The 20,563-nt window shown below is 36.2% G+C and overlaps 2 protein-coding genes across 9 annotated transcripts in view; one reads left to right on the forward strand and one right to left on the reverse strand.

Moving 5' to 3' along the window:
* The window catches only part of LOC107716893 (MICAL-like protein 1), an 18,753-nt gene extending 4,219 nt beyond the window's left edge, over window positions 1-14,534 (forward strand). For 2 of the 5 annotated variants that reach the window (XM_016523498.1, XM_016523500.1), the window contains 15 exons: window positions 998-1,046; window positions 2,522-2,663; window positions 3,535-3,635; window positions 4,436-4,560; window positions 4,694-5,247; window positions 5,367-5,430; window positions 6,757-7,145; window positions 7,677-8,005; window positions 8,775-8,909; window positions 9,211-9,337; window positions 11,194-11,284; window positions 12,376-12,449; window positions 12,571-12,685; window positions 12,838-12,884; window positions 12,962-14,534. In XM_016523498.1, the coding sequence (XP_016378984.1) occupies window positions 998-1,046; window positions 2,522-2,663; window positions 3,535-3,635; window positions 4,436-4,560; window positions 4,694-5,247; window positions 5,367-5,430; window positions 6,757-7,145; window positions 7,677-8,005; window positions 8,775-8,909; window positions 9,211-9,337; window positions 11,194-11,284; window positions 12,376-12,449; window positions 12,571-12,685; window positions 12,838-12,884; window positions 12,962-13,086 (2,467 nt within the window). In that variant the 3' untranslated portion in view covers window positions 13,087-14,534. Of the gene's footprint in view, window positions 1-997; window positions 1,047-1,388; window positions 1,446-2,521; window positions 2,664-3,534; window positions 3,636-4,435; window positions 4,561-4,693; window positions 5,248-5,366; window positions 5,431-6,756; window positions 7,146-7,676; window positions 8,006-8,774; window positions 8,910-9,210; window positions 9,338-11,193; window positions 11,285-12,375; window positions 12,450-12,570; window positions 12,686-12,837; window positions 12,885-12,961 lie in introns of those variants that run through there. The other 3 variants (XM_016523502.1, XM_016523501.1, XM_016523503.1) reach the window with 3 other exon arrangements.
* cunh22orf23 (chromosome unknown C22orf23 homolog) lies at window positions 14,094-18,924 on the reverse strand. Of its 4 annotated transcripts, none has more exons than XM_016523507.1 (7): window positions 18,811-18,924; window positions 18,531-18,608; window positions 18,364-18,426; window positions 18,096-18,269; window positions 17,140-17,268; window positions 16,747-16,847; window positions 14,094-16,221 (listed from the first exon to the last, which is right to left on the reverse strand). In XM_016523507.1, exons 2-7 carry the CDS (start codon window positions 18,604-18,606, stop codon window positions 16,099-16,101), a joined length of 666 nt encoding a protein of 221 aa, XP_016378993.1. In that variant the 5' UTR covers window positions 18,607-18,608; window positions 18,811-18,924; the 3' UTR covers window positions 14,094-16,098. The 4 variants fall into 4 exon arrangements, with proteins under 4 accessions (XP_016378993.1, XP_016378991.1, XP_016378992.1 ...); XM_016523505.1 differs by lacking the exon at window positions 18,811-18,924 and adding an exon at window positions 18,697-18,772; XM_016523506.1 differs by lacking the exon at window positions 18,811-18,924 and adding an exon at window positions 18,692-18,772.
* Window positions 18,925-20,563: the final 1,639 nt, after the last annotated feature.

Consider the following 20,563-nt stretch of genomic DNA (forward strand, 5'->3'; position numbering starts at 1 on the left):
CACTGATGATTCAAGCGCGAGTTTTGGGCAGTGTAGAGTAGCGCTTGTTTCTCTGATCACAAATGCAGACAAATGGTTTTATGTTTACGCGGCACAATATGCAACGCAACGCGTAAAAAGACAGTGTAAGTCATTATAATCAGTAATTATGTCCCCACTGGATGCAACAATTGCCTCGTTTGTAATGGGTTTTATTGTTTTTGTCTCGTCGCGCCGGCCGGGACACGGTATCATATGTTAAGGGGTGTAACATTTCCGTCACACGCTTGAGGTATTCGGCCAATCACAACGCACTGGATAGCTGGCCAATCAGCGTACACCTCGCTTTTCAGACCAATGAGCTTTGTAAAAATCGATGCGTTTCAGAAAGGCGGGGCATAGAGGAGCATGTGGAAAATGTTTTTTGAACCTTAAACCACATAAACACATTGCATTACACCAAATACACAAAATAATGTTCTTTTTAGCAATGTCATATGACCCCTTTAAAATGTGTGATTAGGTGAATAAAAAGGCATTTTGTAAATTAACCAACATACACTTTTCTGATACATCAGAGCAGGTTGCCAAAAATCATGCCTCATTCTTTAAGCTTGTCTTTTTTAGATAAATCATTGGGGTTTATGCAGTGAACTAGTGATTTATGAATAGACAGCAAATTAGAAAAGAACACACAGTTGTTGATACAACTGATACGAAACTGATAAATACATTATTCTGACTGGAAATAATGCCATTATTAATACGTTCTAAGCATCAATGGCAGTGCTGCCTTGTGTGATTTTGTTAATTCTCTGATCTCTGATTCACTGACATTTTCCAAATTGCATATAAAATGAGATTCACAAAAGGCACACACACACAAAACAAAATGTTTTGTGTTACTTAATGGAGTGAATTGGCATCTATTCCCATATATTTTAAAAAACATTGTGATTTGTGTGATGCATGATTCTGCACTTTTGATAATGCTAAACATAGTTTTTTTGTCCCCTAGAGATTTTGACTCCCTCTCAAAAGAAAATGTCTTTGAGAACAACCGTCTGGTGAGTATGACACAAACCACTGACCAAAAACAATTAAATATAGGGAGGGAATGATTATAATTTAGACTGTTGTTAATATGTACTATTAGGTAGAATCAACAGTTAACTGCTGTCAGTTCTTAAATTGTCTTCTTTTTCAGTACTGCTCTTGAAAGAGGAAGTGGTTGCAGCAAAACACCTATGTGTGTGTGTCAGTCATAGTAATGCTCGCTTTTTGTTAGTTGAGCTTTTTTTTTGTCTATTTGTGAGTTTGCATAAGCAGCAGTATAAATGTGTACATTGACTAAAGTTTGATTTTATATATATATATATATATATATATATATAAACTGTTTTTGTACAGATGTCTAAGATTTTGACTCCCTCTCAAAAGAAAATGTCTTTGAGAACAACCGTCTGGTGAGTATGACACAAACCACTGACCAAAAACAATTAAATATAGGGAGGGAATGATTATAATTTAGACTGTTGTTAATATGTACTATTAGGTAGAATCAACAGTTAACTGCTGTCAGTTCTTAAATTGTCTTCTTTTTCAGTACTGCTCTTGAAAGAGGAAGTGGTTGCAGCAAAACACCTATGTGTGTGTGTCAGTCATAGTAATGCTCGCTTTTTGTTAGTTGAGCTTTTTTTTTGTCTATTTGTGAGTTTGCATAAGCAGCAGTATAAATGTGTACATTGACTAAAGTTTGATTTTATATATATATATATATATATATATATATAAACTGTTTTTGTACAGATGTCTAGTTTTTATTGTGTACAGATTAATTATGTGTTTAAATGTTCATAAAAACATCTTAAATGTAAGTTGACATTGACTATAGCTCCAAAATATAAATGCCAAATTGTCAACTGTAAACTGTATGGCCCAGGGGTGGCGAACTCTGGTCCTGGAGAGCCGCAGCCCTGCATAGTTCAGCTCCAACCCTAATTAAAACTCACCTGCCTGTAGCTTCCTAGTAACCTAGGTTATACATGTATTTTTATGTATAATCATTTTCTATTTTTAACTGTTTTAAATTCATTTTAAATCAATTTTTAAATCAATTTAAAAGTTTTTAAATTCCTTGTTTTATTGTTGTTATTATTTTTTTATGATTATTTTACTTGCTTTTATGTAAAGCACTTTGAATGACCATTGTGTATGAAATGTGCTATATATATATAAGCTTGCCTTGCCTTGCCTAACCGTTCAGACCTTGATTAACTTGTTCAGGTGTGTTTGATTAGGGTTGAAGCAAAACTCTGCAGGGCTGCGGCTCTCCAGGACCGATGTTCACCACCCCTGGTATAGCCATAGTCTTATAGCTAGTGTAGGACTTAGATAAGTATTTTTTTTTATAACAACCATTTGGTTGTTATTATTGATAAAATAGATGTTGATCACTGTCATCTGCTATTTTAAAAGCTTATGGGCAGCATCATGACGAAAAACAAGATATTATTTATTTTTATTTTATTTCATTTCAAAGGCGTTTGAGGTTGCTGAGAGTGAGTTGGGTATTCCAGCCCTGCTGGATCCAGAAGACATGGTGTCCATGAGTGTGCCTGACAGATTGAGCATCATCACCTATGTATCTCAGTATTACAACTACTTCACCAACAAATCTCACAGTGAGTATTGAGCACTGCAAATAGATATGCTGACTTAAACTAACATTTATTTACACACACAGAGAGACAACTGCAATGCATTTAGGGCCTTTTTATAATCTCCCCCAATGCTTAGTAAATCAAAAACTTCCAGCACATTCTGTGTGAAGTGTCAGTCACATACAAATTACTCTCATGAGCCAATCCATTAAGATTAGATTCATGTCCATTTTGTACAACTCTTAGTTGCAGATGTGAAATGACTACAGTGCTGCAGTGTTTTTTTCTTCAGTATATTTCTGTATGCAGTGAGTGCATGTGATGTCACAGAACATTGCAAGTGTGACTGAAAGTGCAAGTGATTCGCTGAGGTATTGTAACACTTGGTTCATTTAAGCAATCTCACATTGCAGTAAATAACGTATATTGGAAAAATGAGAAAAGAAGAGATCCAGTGAAAACAGAAAGAACTAGGTTCTTTTTGACATTAAATTTCCAAACCTGATTGTGTTAAGAATGATTTGGTTTGCACTACGCCTCACACTGGGTTGCAGTTTTAGGATTCATGGACTTTCATTGTTTAGCATGGCGTGGTTTGGACTGATTTACACTGTATTAACCATTGGGTGGTGCAAGTAAACAAACCAGCTTTGCTGTTCGAGAAAATTACTTGTACAGATTAGTTTTTTTTATATTTAGGTTTATGAACCTATGATTTTTTTTTAAATCAAGTTTGTACTGCTTTTAGCTTAGCTATTTTTCTGGTGTAATTGACAGTATGTCCCCTATGCTGTCAATAGAACTCGAATTGTATTGTATGTTCTTTTAATTACATTCATTTAATGTAGAAAATGCTGGACACATGCTACTACATTTTTTATCCTCTATTTAGCTGTCTCCACAAACATAAAGAGCCCTGGTGGTCCTGGTCACATCAAACCAGCCATAAAGAGACCATTTGCTTCTCCAGAGGGCCGTGACGCTCAGACTGAGGTAAAGAAGACAGCATTGTTTTTAAAAAACAGACATTTTCTTGTTCTGATTATCTGGGTGGCTGTAGACCTAACAACAGTCTGTATGTGCACAGACAAATTTTCCAAAAATTCACACTTTTAACCACATTTAAGGATTTGCTGTTGCACCATGAGTGGAGTGGAATGGAATTTATTATTACAACACAAGATGGAGAGCAGTGAGATCTCATTTTGGCCTAATTCCATGTATTCAGAGCAAAGTACTCTGCTGTTGCCATATTTTCTAATTAATTTATGAAATCAGCAGTCAGAGCCAAATCACATATTTGGTTTTTGGTAGATATTGTGAGCTGTCTGAGTTCAGAGGATTTTGCTTCTCCAGAAATGTTCCCCCGTCCTCCTTATACCTCCCATTCACAGACAGAATTCTCCTCCTTTTCTTTATTTTTAGCTTTCCATTTCTCTTTCTGACTATGTTTCTGGTCAATAAAATTGGTGGGTCAGTAATTGACATCAGTAAAATTAGTTTCTCAATTTGTTACTTTTGGCATCTGTATTGTCATCCTGTGTTTTCAAAGTAATTTTTTACATTGTTTGCTTTTTGAAGAAATTTGTACCAATTTTCTAATGCCATGATGTTAAGTATGTATGTAGTTGGTTTTGTATACATATTTATACAGTCCAAAGTATTAACAAAGTACAAAAAAATGAAATAGGCTATGGTCCCAAATAAACATCAGTGGTTCTTACCATTTTTTCCTCTACTTTTCCATGTTTTTTTTACCTTCCATTCTCAACCTGGTTTTCGGTGATACGTAGTCTGGTGCAGATAGCCAACCAAAACGCAGTACTCTAAGCAGCACCTGTTCAGTCTGTGGAAAGCATGTTCACTTGGTTCAGAGGATCCTTGTTGATGGCAAACTTTATCATCGGAACTGCTTCAGGTGAACAACTGGCTAGCGTAACATCCGCATCTGTATTGTTCTATTATTAAAAGCTTAAAAGTAACATTACTTATTATTCCCTCTGCTGTTACTGTTATCACTGTTTTTGTGAGAATTTCTGATTTTCTCTCAGATGTAAGGAATGCAGCAGAACTTTACTGCCTGGATCTTACAAGTTCACAGAGGATCCTGGATCATTGGTTTGCACACACCACTTCACCAGATCTGCCTCAGATGCCAGTCAGAATGGTAATTCAGATATGAGTAATAAACTAGCCAAACTAACCTCAACAAGCCCAGAAGACCCAAACAATAGGAGTTTAGAATCTAAAGCATCACACAGCGATGCTGAGATCACCCCGGAGAGAGAGGAAGAGGAAATAACTGAAATAGAAAAAGCATCAAGCAAGCAGCCAGATAGCAGATCAGAAGTCGAGACAGAGCACGGAGCGCCTTGTTCTTCTAGTCCACCAAATCCCTTTGATGAATCTGAAGAGGAGGATCAGGACGCACAACAAGAAGACCACAAGCCAGCCGCTAGTGGGGCCAATGGTGATGAGCCAACAACGTCAGTGAAGAGTACAGCAGCAGAGGGTCGACCGGTTCCAGCACCTAGACGGGTATTTGAGCCCACCCCTGCTCCTCGCCCTGTCCCCAGACCACGCCCACCCAGACCCTCTGTCAATGGTGAGCACTGATGCTTATCTCGTCTGCATTAATAACATTACACAGGCCATACTATTACATGTTGTTTACATGTTTTTGTTAAATGTTTTTTTTAAATTATCTGTTAATTGTGGTTCTAGGAGTTTCTGACACTCAAATTTCTCAAGTTCCTGAGCCAAGAGAAAGATTGCACTCACCTGCTCGGTAAGATAATTGCTGGCGTCTTCTCTACTGTATCTCTTATTTTCCATTGTTCGGGTTTTGTTTCTGTTTCACGTACACTACCGTTCAAAAGTTTGGAATAATTAGGAAGTCCCTTATGCTCACCAAGGCTGCATTTATTTGATCAAAAATACAGTAAAAACAGTAATATTGTGAAAATTATTGCAATTTTTGGTAACACTATTTCGATTTCCACTTTAGACATTCTACTAACAGTAAGTAACTTTGCAACTACATGTCAACTAGCAGTCATTAGAGTATTAGTAGACTGTCTGCTTAATAACTTCTACCACTTTATTTTGATGAGCCCACAACATACTGACTATGAGAAACTTTGCAAGTATATGTCATCTTATTCTACTAACCCTAACCCTAACCTAACAGTCTACTCTGAGAGTTAGTACATATATAGTTTTAAATTAATGAGAATTAGTTGACATGTAGTTACAAAGTTACTTATAGTTAGTAGAATGTCTAAAGTGGACAATCAAAATAAAGTGTAACCCAATTTTTTTTAATTTTAATATATTTTGAAATGTAATTTATTCCTCTGAATTTTCAGCAGCCGTTTACTTCACTGTTCAGTGTCACATGATCCTTCAGAAATCATTCTAATATGCTGATTTGGTGCTTAGTTATTAATAATGGTTCCTATTATTATCAGTGTTAAAAACAGTTTTTGCTGCTTTTAACATTTTTGTTGAATCTGATACATTTTTCAGGATTCAAAAGAACAGAATGTGTTTAACATTGATAATAAGAAGAAATGTTTCTTGAGCATTAAATCACCTTGCTAGATTAATTTTTGAAGGATCATGTGATGCTGAAGCAGGGGCGGAGCTACAGGTGGGCCTGGCTGGACCTAAAAATTTAAATATTAAAACAGAAAACCGTTATTTTAAATAGTAATGACATTTCAAATTATTACTGTTTTTACTGTAATTTTCATGAAATAAATCCAGCCTTCGTGAACATAAGAGATTTTGGTAACACTTTATTTTAAGGTGTCCTTGTTACACATATTACATGTTTTTACTATTATAATAACAATTAATTATGCATAATTACATGCAAGTAACCTTAAGCCAACCCCTAATCCTAACCTTAACCATAAAGTCAGTACATGTAGTTAATTAATATTACTCAGTGCTTAAATGTATAATTACACTGTAACAAGGACACCTTAAAATAAAGTATAACCGATTTTTTTCCCAAAAACATAAAAACTCAAGTTATATCTTAACTTTTGATCAGTCGTGGATCTCTATGTGAGTTCCTCTCAGTGGTTGTAATGTATTCCTTTCCCAGCTCTAACAAGGCCAATGACACTCCTAAACCAAAAGACCCACCCTGGCTGGCTCTTGTCCAATCAGAAACCAAGAAGAAACCAGCACCTCGCCCACCCACAGGTATAGCTATACCTCCCTGCACTGGTTCATCTCCTTCTCGAAAGGAGGAGGAATCAAGACCATCCTCTTCTCCAAATCCCTTTGATGATGAGGAAGAGGAGCCAGAAACGGCTCCTGAAGATCCCCCTGGTCCTGTGGTGGCTAGTCACCCTTGGTATGGGATTACCCAGGCTGCTGAAATCACAGCTGGGGACACAAGAAGACAAAGTCCTGCCCCTTCTGAAAGTCCTGTAAATGTCCGAAGGAAGAAGCGACCAGCACCCAAAGCTCCGAATTCTTCTCTGTCAGGTTAGTTGCTTACCGTGTCTGATACATTGATGGTACATTTTGCTTTACACAACTGAAGAGCTGGTGAAGACTGAATTTGAATTGTCCAACATAATATTCAAAGGTGCGCAGTCAATGGGACAGTCACAAGCCTCCCGGTTTTCATCCAAAATATCTTAAATTGTGTTCCGAAGACGAACAAAGCTTTTACGGGTTTGGAACGACATGGGGGTAAGTGAATAATGACAAAATTTTCATTTTGGGGTGGAGTAACCCTTTAACAGAAACTGGGAGTATTTATATATCAAATTATTGAGTGGTAAAAATAGAAAATCATTAAATTATGCAGCCACACTGGTAGAAACATGTTTCATATTCATTTAGAGTTATAATATTTTAATAATTTATTTATTAACTTCATCCTGCAGCCCTCTCCAATGTTTGAGGCCCCATGGTTGTGTTACACTATGTTGTAGTTGTGTAACTACTCTCATGTCTGTATTTTTGTTATATTTTTTTTTTCTGGGTTGTCTCTTTCCTGCTGTTCTTTAGCTTTTCCTTCATCTCAGACTTCCTCTCCTGCTTCTTCTTTAGCTCTGAGCACAGAGAGCCTGTCCTCCTCTTCCTCAGACCACAGTGCAGTCCCCCAGCAACCTGCTGCTAATGAACAGGACCATTTGTTTACCAAGAGTGTGTCTGAACCATCAATCAACGCTCCTGCCCTGTCCCAAAAAACTAAGCTTCAGCCTCACTCTTCTCCAAACCTGCCTCCTCCACCACCACCTTCCAGTACCAACTCAGCACCAGCTACTCCACAAACCAATCGCAGTGTGAGACCACCAATGTTCCCCTCTTCACACACACCCAGCACTCCAGGCAAGGTTAGATTTACTGTCAAGATCACACTGCTGTTCAAAAGTTCTGAAATCAGTCAATTTTTTTTGTATTGTTTCAATATTTTTATGTTATGTTATGTTGTGTTGTCTGTTCTGTTCACCTACAAAGTATCTACTTGATCAAAAATACAGTCAATAATTCAGTTAACTTATATTCTTATATTATAATTCAAATTAAAATGGTAAATTATTCCACTTATACCACAGTTACCACACCAAAACATTCTTTGTCCTAAAAATGTAGCTCTTGTCCAAACTCTTTTTACAAATTCAAAGGCTAATTCGAAAGTGGTACTGTTGGACTAGTAATGGATACTTGGCATGTTTTATGCAGTTATTGGACTATGGCAAAGAAAGGAAGTGTAAGTACCTACCTAAAGTGTTGGGCAGTAATGACACTTTCAACTGCTTTTAGTAGCAAAATATTTAAAGGGGTCATGACATGGAGAATCAAAATATGTATATGTACACATAAAAGAGGTTACTCTACAATAAAAACATACTGTAAGTTTCTTTTTTTTTCTTTTCTTTTTTTTTTTTTTTACAAATATTGGACCTTTATTTCTGCAAAAACGTCTGAAACTGCAGTTCATGAAGTAAAAAGGCAGCAGTAACATCAAGGGTGTTTGTGAGAGATTTCATTTAAAGTGTCCACATCTTTGATCCAGGAAAATCTCCTGAGTCCAGGAGCTTTCTTTTATTAATTTCTTTGTTCAGTATCTTTGATTAATGCTCTCATCGCTGTCATCTTCAGCGCACTTGTAAAGAGAATCCATTTAATCGAAAGACAACCACCTCTGTCAGCTCTTCTGTATCCAGACCCCCAAAAGGGCCCCGTCCTGCACGACCTCCTGCTCCTGGACATGGATTTCCTCTCATTAAGCGAAAAGTGAGGCACAGAAACAACCTCTTGCTGCTTTGATTGTTCTTTCTTTTTTTTAAATCATGAATATGGTTGTGTTTTGATTGTTTTTAGAAAGGAACTGTAACTATGGCACATTCATTGTCTTAATGTAATGTCTCGCATGAAAAGTAGTAATAATGTTTGAAAATGATATTAGTCTGTATACAAGGTCAGAAAGTATTTTGGTTGTAACCATTCAACTTTATCACCAGACATTTGTCTGTTACCACCCATATATTAGTGAGAGCATGCTTATAATTTCTTGTCCTGTCATCGTATTTGGTAGGTACAGTCAGACCAGTATATCCCAGTTGAAGACATCCATGTAGAGATGAGTGATCTGGAGAAACGGTTGGATGAATTAGAGCATAGAGGGGTGGATCTGGAGAAGAGCTTACGAGAATGTTCAAATGGTAAGAGAACTGCATGCTACAGAAGAACTGCCAAGATTGGCTGTGCTGATGAGATATTAATTAGCCAGGGATCAGATTTTTCCACCAGTAGCTTAGAGGTCGACCGATATGGGTTTTTCACTGGCCGATGCCAATGCCGATATTTCGAAATCAGGGCAGCCGATGGCCGATATATGATGCCGATTTTTTTTTTGGCCGATATGTTTGGCCGATTTTCTTCTCATAAGTGAGTTTGAGTAAATGATTATTGCAGGGTACAAGATAGTAATAGTAGTAGTAGCCTAATTCAGAGTAATAATACATGGCTCAAAACTTAAGCAACTTCTCCAAACAGTTCTGAAGCATGCTTCTTGTTTATGTTTGCTGACAGACACCAGTGTTTCCCACAGACTTGCAAATGCAAATTCATTCTCTGCCAGCAGGGAGATATAGCGGTTTCCCCAGTAACGGCTGTAATCAAATAAGCGCTGAGCTCACAAAGGCTATTTTATCAGGCATTACATGAAAGACTAAATGAAAATGACATCGAAGCTTTTCTGAAGACGGTCGGTTCTTTTCAAAGATACATTCATATAAAAACACCAGCGCTGCATTTTAAAGGGTTAGTTCAGCCAAAAATGAAAATTAGGCTGCGCTTTACTCACCCCCGATGCATCCTAGGTGTATATGACTTTCTTCTTTCCATAACTGCTTAAAGAGTACACTGGCCACGAGCGAGAAATTTAATAATTAAGTGTAAAATAACACTGCATAGTGTTCACTGTATGAATTAAATCTGTTCAAACATAAGGAGGAGATGCGAAAGACGAATCAACTCTTTCTGAAACACGTCTCTTCGTGTGCGCGCGCGCTTTGCACGTGTGCGGCAGAACCATAGACTGTTTAAAAACAGGGGCAGAACTGAAGAGACGCTCCCCTTGTCCAAATACCCACACTTGCGGTCTTGGCCACTTGTGAGCGCGTGCGCGCGACTGTCCCAGGTCTTAAAAATACCAAAGCGCAGTGCCCTTAAAGCACACTAAACCCACACTATCTCGAATAGCGCTCCGGCTTAGGCCCAATCCCAATTCTATTTTATCTCTACAGTAGCTCATGATCAGTGTCCTGGAGTGGCTCGATTTACAGTAAATGCTGTTTCACACAAACTTCTTGTCTGCAAACACAGCGAGTTTGGCTCACTTATAACATACATTTAAACACAAGACACACCAACAATCTTCCCACATTTGTAATAAGAATTGTTTTCAAATTTGTTGTCAACAAAAGAGATGATTTACGGTCTACTGGTGTTTTTCTGCCAAAACAAAAGCTCTGTAGTTTAACATTTGAAAGAAAAGAAAATAAGACTGTATTGTATATATTGTAATTTTACTTTTGTTCTGTAAAATTTAATTAGGTATTAAATTAATCTTCATTTTTCTTTATTGATTTGTTTTTAATCATTTCAATAATAATAAAATAAAATACATTTTTAATAATGATTAAAATTATTATTATTGTGTAGCTATATTAAATGGTGAAAAAACAGGTTTCCCTTTGTTTTTAGTGAAATTGTTTGTTGGTGTATTATTACCATCTTTTATCGTGTGAACAGTAATTTCACTCAGCCAGGTAAACTAAAGTTTTCTTACTTTTGGCTCATCTGAAGAGAGTAGCAGATCATGTAGTTTATAGAGGCTGATTAATCTGAGACTGAGCTTCAAACTAAAAACTCAAAATTTGGGCTAAGCTTCATAAAAATAGACTCTGTTCTAACAGACTGTCCCATTTCTGGTTAGAACAGAGCAATGTGTGTGATCTTGGGCATGGCTGTGTTTGAATTACTGGATTTGAGTGACTGTGATTTATCATTTTAGATGATGAGGAGGAACATCTACTTGTTGACTGGTTCACTCTGATTCATGAAAAGCACTTACTGGTACGGAGAGAGGCTGAACTGGTCTACACGTAAGTGCACTATTAGCATATGTTTGAAATGCTGTAACATCTGTAACAACTACATTGACATTGGCCCCCCTTGTGTATGGTATGGTATCCATTTGCAACCTCTCCAAAGAAAACATATGATGCAAAACGATCTCAAACTTACATTTATAGTTGAGTAATACATATCATTAAAAACGTTGGAACATCAATTTAATGACACTACAAATGCTCACAGCTAGTCCTAGAGAGAAGGATGAGACTCTCTTTACCTGCAGAACCTCTTTCTGGGAAAAAAAGAACTTTATTTGCATGCCCTAGAAGATGAATTAGGAGATGTTGATTGAGTTTGCATGGTTTTTACAGTTTACATGTTAGGCTCTTCTGTTACTTATTTATTTTGTAATCCTTTCAAATGTTCTGTCAGAGTGTATCTATCAGTATATCTGATGTCTGTTCAATGAAGTTTCAGCTTAGGCTTGTTTTACATATAGTGCATAAGTTGTCACCGTAGACACACAATGCATGAGCGTCAAGTGAACGTTTTAATTTTTGGCACCATTATTAATAGATTACAGCATCCAGTACCAAAGCAGCAGTATGCGTTTAAGTTTCGGCATTCACGTGAATTCACGCCGCTCTGACCGCTCTAGAAAATAAAAATGGCACGAGACTAGAAAATTCAAGAAAGCAAATAAAAAAACTTTGAACTCTGAATGTACACAATTGAAGCAACCAACACTCTGCTGGTTGGAGATTTACGAAAGCCATTATAAAGTGAATTTGATCCTCATTCTTGTGTACATAAGATTCCACAACAATCAAGTTTCAAATAGTTATGTACATGTATAATACTTTTTTTTAAATGTATAATTTTTATGCAGCCACACTGGTGCCAGAATGCTGCCCACAATTTGAGAACCACTGCCATAGCAAGGTGCTACAGTTAACAGTCAGGCTCTTGCCAGTTCCTGTTCATTGTGCAGTCAATATAATAATATACAGTATGTCAACCTGATATTTTCAGGATCTCTACACAGAACAATGGAGGTCAGTTGGGTTAAAGTTAAATATGAAACAGGAATAAATCTGTCTGATTATTGTCTGGATTTTAGAGCCAAGCAGCAGAACCTGGAGGAGAGGCAGGCCGATGTGGAATATGAGCTTAGATGTTTACTTAACAAGCCAGGTATGAAACAAAACAAAAGCCTTTTCTTTTGAGTAAATCCTCTTCCTTTCTTTTAAATATCAGCCATTTTTATTCCATCTCTCTTTTATATCTCTCTCCCAATTGCTTACATCTCTGATAGAGAAGGAATGGACAGCTGAAGACAAAGACAGGGAAAAGCAATTGATGGCAGAACTTGTCACGATAATTGAGCAGAGGAACCAGATTATTAACAGCATAGATCTGGACAGACAGAGGTAATCACTCAATGCAAATGCATTCTGATTCAGAGCTCGAGTGTCTCTGCTAAAATGGTTTACTGTAAATTTAATATGAAATAGAAAGTAATTTTGTCATTAGTATCAAGTTTAGATTCTGTTTTTAAAGAGTTCATCAATTTCTTCTTTAGGGAGGAGGAGGAAGACAAACTAGTAGCTGATATGCTAAAGAAAAAAGGTCAGTGTTATTTCTCTTTTCACTGACTCTCTCACTTTACACCTCATTCATGCTTTGATTCTTGAATTTCTTTTCAGAGTTTCATGGACCGGGTGAGCAGAAGAAGAAAGCAGGGAAGTTTAAGCCCATGAAGGTTTTGAAGAGACTGAGCACCAAGAATGAAGGAGTAAAGGACAACAGTCCCCGAAAAGAGAACAGCTGAAGAGTAAACTTACTGAAGGAAAATGAAAACAAAAAAGATATACTAAAAAGATTTACTAAATGCTTTTTAAGTCTAATTAACGCTTTTGAATATATTGCTATAAAACAGAGCTCAAATTTGTCTTTGAGGTAGTAGCAGCTGAACTGATACACTGCACTACTGCAGTACATTAAAGTAAAAAAATAACACTGTCTTGGTCAGATACGACAATTATTTTTAATTTAAAAAAAAAATCTTGAAAGGCTCAGCCAAATATATAATCTTACTTTAATCTCTACAGTACATTTTGAAGTAAAAGAAAACTGATACTGAATGTGATTGACATGACATTGAGAGTCCCAAATTTTAACACATACCTTTCTTTTAAACTCATCGTTTATGAGATGAGAAGCCCATTAGATAGTATGACATTTATTTTTGCCAAACTTAATTTAATCTTGTTCTCTGAGTTTATATTTATTTATAAATGGCATGGAGGTACTGCTACTTGTGTTTCTGTTCACACTGAAGAGTTTAAAAAAAACAACAACAAAAAACACGTAGTGAATCTTTTCAGGCCACATTCAGCCCTTTCATTTTATTAACAAAGCTTTGTTGAGATGAAAGCAGAAATGAATTGCCAATCTTACAGTCTATAATATTGCTAAGAGAGAGTGAAATGCATTTCCATCTCATGAATGCTTTGTGATTTTTTGAGTAACAGGGATTTGGTGTTTTTTGTCTGCCTGGGTTTGGTTGCACCAGCTGTGCTTAGTTTAAAAAAAAGAAAGAAGAAGCCTAGTTTAAAATGGGCATTGAGTTACAGTTTACACAGTATTAAATATTCGACCATTAAACTTGGTTCAAACATAACTGAACATAGATATATACAAAATATACACTAAATAATGACGGAAGCCTCCGACCACATAGCAGATTTTTAAATTGCATCAATAAGCTCATGTTTTACCTGACAGAATACAGTGCTTTAGACATGTTTGTTTGTGTTGACATTTACATTTGTTTACATTTTAAAAAAGAGAATGTTATGTGAATAACTGACTTGCAGCTCTCCAGCACTTAAGCAGATCTGAACAGAAAAACAGTATTGCCTCAGTATTTATTTATTGCTCCTTTTGTCATTTACAGTGTTACTTACAATGTTATTTACAGAATAGTCTTAGAAACGTAATTTTAGCATTAGTTACATGAGGCAAAAGAAATTGGAATCAATCTTAAGACGATAAACTGAAGTTGGCGCAGACGGCCTTGTGGGCAGCGCGCCAACATATAGCGCCATTGCGCTACGGGCGTCCCGAGTTCGAATCCCAGCTCGAGGACCTTTCCAGATCCCGCCCCCTTTCTCTCTCCCCCACTTCACTTCCTGTCGCTTCTGCACTGTCCTATAGTAATAAAGTAAAAAAATGCTGAAAATAAATCTTAAAAAAAAAAAAAAAAAAGGATAAACTGAAAATCGCACTTCTGCTCATGAATTTGAAAGCTGATGTTGAATTTAAGGTAAACAATGCATTAATTTTACGATTTACTAGCATCTGCTTTCAGAACCAAGTTACAAAGTGTGTGGACTTTATGTTCCAGTTTAAGCAAGAACTCATGAACAGCTGGTGCAACCATACCCTGGACAACATTTTAATATACACATTTTAATATGATTAATATTGATTTATACACCACCTGGCCAAAAAAAAAAAAAACTCTTATTTTTAAATTTTAAATACTCTTTTGTTGAACCACCGTTAACTTTGATTACAGTGTGCATTCGTTGTGGCATTGTTTCAACAACCTTATGCAACATTCCAACATTTTTTTTATTCATTTTTGGCAGAGATCATGTATTGACAATGGGAAAGTCAACCCACTCTGTAAAGTCTACTCCAGCACAGTGAGGTTAAAGTCAGGATTCTGTGGTGGCCAGTTCATGTGTGAAAATTATTCCTCATGCTCCCTGAACCACATTTTTTCACAATTTGAGCCCAATGAATCTTGGCATTGTAGAATATGGCCACTGGATACATCTTCCAACATATTTAAGTAATAAAAAAAACTACACACTGCATCAGTTAGGGTTAAAATAAATATTGGCAAATATAACATGCCAGAAATGATGAATACTCCAATAATGATGAATCCAACTCCAAACAATGATGAATCCAAATCCAAAGTATTTGCTTAATATACTTTTAATATTGTTATAAACTTCGAAAATATTGTTAAATGATATTGTTATAACCAATATCATTGGTTATAACCCTATGATGAATTTTTTTTTAAATTAGTTCACAGCATAACTTCATACTAGCAAAAGCGAAGTGTCAAATTTAGGTTAACCTATCTAAAAGTGTAAGAAACCATCAAACTTGTAAATTAACTTTGAGCTTGTTACAGACTGACCAGACAGCTGTTCAGTCTGAAGAATCGATGACAGATGAACATTAAAATAAGAGGGAACAAGTCTAAACCAAGTCTAATAAAAGAACAAAAAAAATATATAAACTATAACTCCGCGCAAACACACAAAATGTTAACTCTTAAGGTTTTTCATGTTAAGCAATAATAGATGTTCCAAACACTTTAGAGACCCTGGATGAAGATTATGCAATATTAAGTTTTAATTTAAAATGGTTTATTTTCACTGTAGAATGTCACATGTTGTGTGTTGGGACTTAATCTCTGTAAACCCAAGCAGGAGTGTATTTCTGAAGGAGTGCCTTTAATCTGTTTAATTTATGCATATGTCCTAGCATTGGCTGTTGAGTGCCTTTGACTATTTTGTTGACATTTCAGTTTGTGTGTCTTCTCCAAGTATTTGGGTGTTTAATTGTATTTATCAGATTTCAGTATTGTGCTTGTTCTGTCAGAGTGTATGTGTGCCTGATCAACTCCAAGGGCTTTCTGTTTTCTCTAAAACAGTCTGTGCTTTTAGGATGGAGGACATTAAAAATAAACCTACTTAAAAGAAAACCCTCTGAAGTTTTGACCTCTTTTGAAAGTAATTTTAATGCTCATAGATGTCTAACAACTCATATTTTCACCTTCTCTATCCCTCTCTTTGCTTTGTTCCTTTTTTCCATCTAGCTTGAGTGTGCTTAGTTCTTCACTGCGTTTCCTGTCAATCTTTTCAAGTTCATGGATTTTCTGTTAAAAAATATCAGACAGTTAGCAGCAGTTTAGAACAGTTTTGATTATAAGACTAAAGCCGGATACAGACTGCATGGTTTTAGCCCCGGTTTTTACTCGCTGACAGTTATGTGGAAATCGCAGACAAATGCTTGAAATCTGAGGCAAATCAGTGTTCGTTCATGTGAGTGACAATCGTGTAGTGTGAATTATCAAAAACGTGATCTGATCCGTTGTGAACACAACAGCATCAAGATGGTATTCCAAACAGTCATGTTGTGTGAGAAGATCAGCGATCCGATGGCTTTGAAAATCAGGCAGTGTGTTCCCGGCATTAGAAACAGCTAATGACCACACAAGAATATAAAGATACATTAAAAAATGGACATTTAAGTGTGGTACCATAAAACGTCAATGAAGAACTTGCTAATTTCTCAGGTTTTTGAACTGAAACTGCAGGTGCATGTAAAAACTGATGAAGGTTGGTGATGTTGCATGGTAGTATTGGCTTCTATTGGTCAGCTTATGTGTTTGTATCTTTACCTGGGAAATCTCTGTGTTGATGAGGTGTTGGTATTGGTGACCTTTTCCCACTGCCATCATGTCCTCTAAAAACTGCCTCCTCTCCTCAATATCATCCAGAACTGTTGGTAAGAAATTACATAATTATAGTTTCCATGTTACCATGAGATGCTGATACTGAGCTCCCATTAAAATGTCTTTGTAAACATGACTCTCTCCGTACCCCTCTAAATTATAATAAACTGAAAGCACGTCAATCTGTGGCCACCACAAAAAAGGAAATAAAATTGAAAAATAGAACATTACTTCTATCGAAATAATTTCGATATTCAATTACTATAAATAAAATATACATTCAGGTCCCTTAGATGAGATGGATTCAAAAGAACAACTTTTATATACTGCCTGTCTCACCCTCTTGGAATCGATCTATCTGTTGCTCTTTTCTCTCTGTGGAATCTCTTTGGGAGTGAGTTGGCCCAACATCCTTTTGACCAGTAGAAAAAAGATTTTGTAGCTGTCTCTTCTCTTTCTCTAGATCTCCTAGAAAGAGAGACAAATCAGCAGAGATGAATAGAAAAGTCTTTCCTGTTACCCTTGAAAACACTTGCATAAAACAAGAAAAATTTATGTAAGCCTATATATGTATACAGACAAGGCACACTTGATAGCTGACACTGATGATGACCATGCATGGATACATTTTAATATACTGTAATACAAAGACTGTCATTTTCTATATAGTTCTTATATTGGGGTGAATATGGGTAAAGTAGGACATATTTATACAAATTTCCTTAACTGGTTATAAATCATTATTACTAAATTTATCTTTGGGAAGCATTTTATTACATTGCTAGGTTTGTATGTTAATGATCTCACATTTAGATGCTGTGGCAGAGTTAACCACAGACAGGAAAAGTAATAGTACGAAAAATGACAATCTCTAAGACAATAAGTATAAGACAAAAAGAAAAAACACTACACTACAATTTTTTAACTACTTAAATGTGTTAATGTTAATGCTGATTTAAATGAATATATTAATAATTATTTAAGCCTGTTGCAAACAAAAACAAAATCAGCTACATTTAAGAACCGGACCCCATCTAACTTGAGAGGAAAAAAGCGCCCCACTTTGACACTATGTGTTGTAAATTATTGTATTGTCTCAAAGAAATGCGGGTTTTGATCAAAGGAGAGCTTTCAAAGATCTTTTCCCCAGTAACTCTCATTTCTTAATTTTTACTTTTGATAAGGTAAGATATCTTAAGCTTAAGACAAAGTTATTATGTCATGCTATGCTATTTGAATCTTAATTAAAAAATAACATTTCCCACTTATCAATATTCACCGGTTTTTGCACTTACGTATTGGTTTAGGCTTGAACTGTTCTCGTTTGTAATTATCTCCAGCACGGCATCTTTCTGCACTGCGTCTCTGCTGCTGACCAATCAGTGCGGTCACTCTAGTGACTCTGGGCTCTGACTGAACACTGGGCACAAGCGGCGTGGGATCAAATGCTAGTGGAAGAGCGCCGCCATCTGCTCAAACAGAAAATAGTGTATTAGGCATAAAATATGAACTCAGTTGTTATGACAGTTGTAGGATATTATAAAATCTGTCACCTGAACTCACTTTTCAGCTGATTATTGATCTGCCTCTGCTGAAAGTCTGTTAGACGAGACTCCTGCATCATCACTGCAATGAAACAAACCCACAGGTAGAGCCATAAAAAAAATAAACTAAAAGAAAAGATGCATTAGTGCTGACATGCATTACCACACACACACACACACACACACTTTGTATTAATTGTTGTGTCTCTGTTCTGTAGTGATTGACTCTGGGCTCCTTATATTTTGATCCGCTGGCCATCATTCCTGCAAAACAAAAACAATTAAGTATTCTAGACAAAGAGCTGGCGTTGGTATTTTGGGCATCAATACACAAGCGGGTTACTCACGTTACCTCACATAAACGAGAAATAAGCAGTGAACGCAAAATAAACCGAGTAGTTGCTATGGTAACACAAGCAAAACATACAAAACAAAAATTAAGTCTCAAGGAAAAAACCGAAACCACATGCGTAGAGTGTTTATAGTTGCTTTTGAGATGAGAAATTCAAATAGATTGCGATCTGGTTCAGCAGTTTTGTAAGGCTCCATATAAATGTTCTCTGTCAACTCATGTTTCGATCCTGTGATGTTCCTCTTCGCTTTATGGTCCATGATCGGGGACGAGTGCACAAAAGTGTGACGTTTCCAGCGAACATCCAATCACGTGAAACGATGACAGAGAGCAAGCGCTGGTCACTTTTCCGCTGAAGATCAATATATCATTATAAAGAACACGAACTATTTGAAAATATATAAACTGTAAATAAAGTCTATTATACTAAGTAAAACATATTAAAACAGTAAGTTAAATAAGGGAATTAAAAGTTGTCACAATCCGTTTGTGGCATTGGCTCTGGCCCTATTCTAAAAGGCACACACAAAAAGCAAAATTCTGTTATTATTTACTCACTCTCATGTCCTTCCAAACCTGTATGAATTTCTTTTTTCAGCAGTATAATCATGTACCTGAGGTTGCAGGTTCAGGACTGAATTTAAAACCAGATTATCTATTTATCGAGGTTAAGTTTTTACCTTTATTACATCTAATACAGTAAAAAAAAGTCAGTTTAAAAGTAAATATACATCAATAACATAAATACTTATAATTGAATATAGTGCTATGAAATAGTATAAACTGTACATACAAAAACAATGGTATGGAATATATATATATATATATATTGTATGTGTATATATATATATATATACTGTATATATATATATATAATTAAGTAAAAAAATGCATACTAAGGGTTCTTCCCATTTTCTTTTTTTAGCATTTTAGCTGGCTTAGGCTGATGATACAAGGGGCAACTTTTTTAGAGCAATGTTAATGGGGACTTTCCCATTGAGAAAGGGTAACAAATTTCTATCCGATACTTTAGATCGGTTGTGGGTCCTGTGTCTCTCCTGGTTGCCCGTTGACAGAAACATTGCCCAAAGTTGCCCACAAACATTGTTCAAAAAGTTGCCCCGTGTGTCATCACATTTAGGAGTCAAGGGAAGGATGTAAGGAAAGGAGGGATAGAAGGAAAACTTGTTTGTAGCCTATATTGGAATATTCTTGATAGCTCAAGCGTCACTTCAAAGCTTCATCGGCTGTTATTATGTTATATTAAGGGGACATTTATTTATTAACAATAAAGATTGTGTTAAAGCAGCTTCACAGAAAAAAAACAGGAAACTATCAGAATCAATTTTGGAAACTCAACTATAGAGACAATTCAGATTCTGCTGTAAAGCAGCTCTAAAAGAGACAATGCTCTCATTATTCAACTCATGCAGGTCAGTTCAGTGTTGGTTCAGTTCAGCTCAATAACAGTGTGAAGTTCATTAGTTTGAAACAAATTCAGTTCAGCTATAACCAGTTCTACAAAAGCAGTAATGCTGTTACTCAGTTTGAGTCAGTTCAGTGTTGATTCAATTCAGTTTTGATACCAGTGTCGGTGTTGTAAATGCAATTCAGCTATAAAGAAATTCTACAGAAGACAATAGTGCCATCATCCAGTTTATTTCAGTTAAAGTTTTGTTCTCATCCGATGGTGTCAGTCTCTGCGGTCATATTGATAAATTACTGAACGTGAAGTGTCTTTCAGACCCCAACTAAACAAGCCACTGTTCTGTTCAGTGTTGGTTCAGTTCAGATCAATAACAGTGTGAAGTTCATCAGTTTGAAGCGAGTTCAATTCAGCTATAAGCAGCTCTACAAAAGGCAGCAA

This window comes from Sinocyclocheilus rhinocerous, unplaced genomic scaffold (genome assembly GCF_001515625.1).
Source record: "Sinocyclocheilus rhinocerous isolate Xijiao unplaced genomic scaffold, SAMN03320098_v1.1 scaffold59, whole genome shotgun sequence".
Taxonomy (NCBI): Eukaryota; Metazoa; Chordata; class Actinopteri; order Cypriniformes; family Cyprinidae; genus Sinocyclocheilus; species Sinocyclocheilus rhinocerous.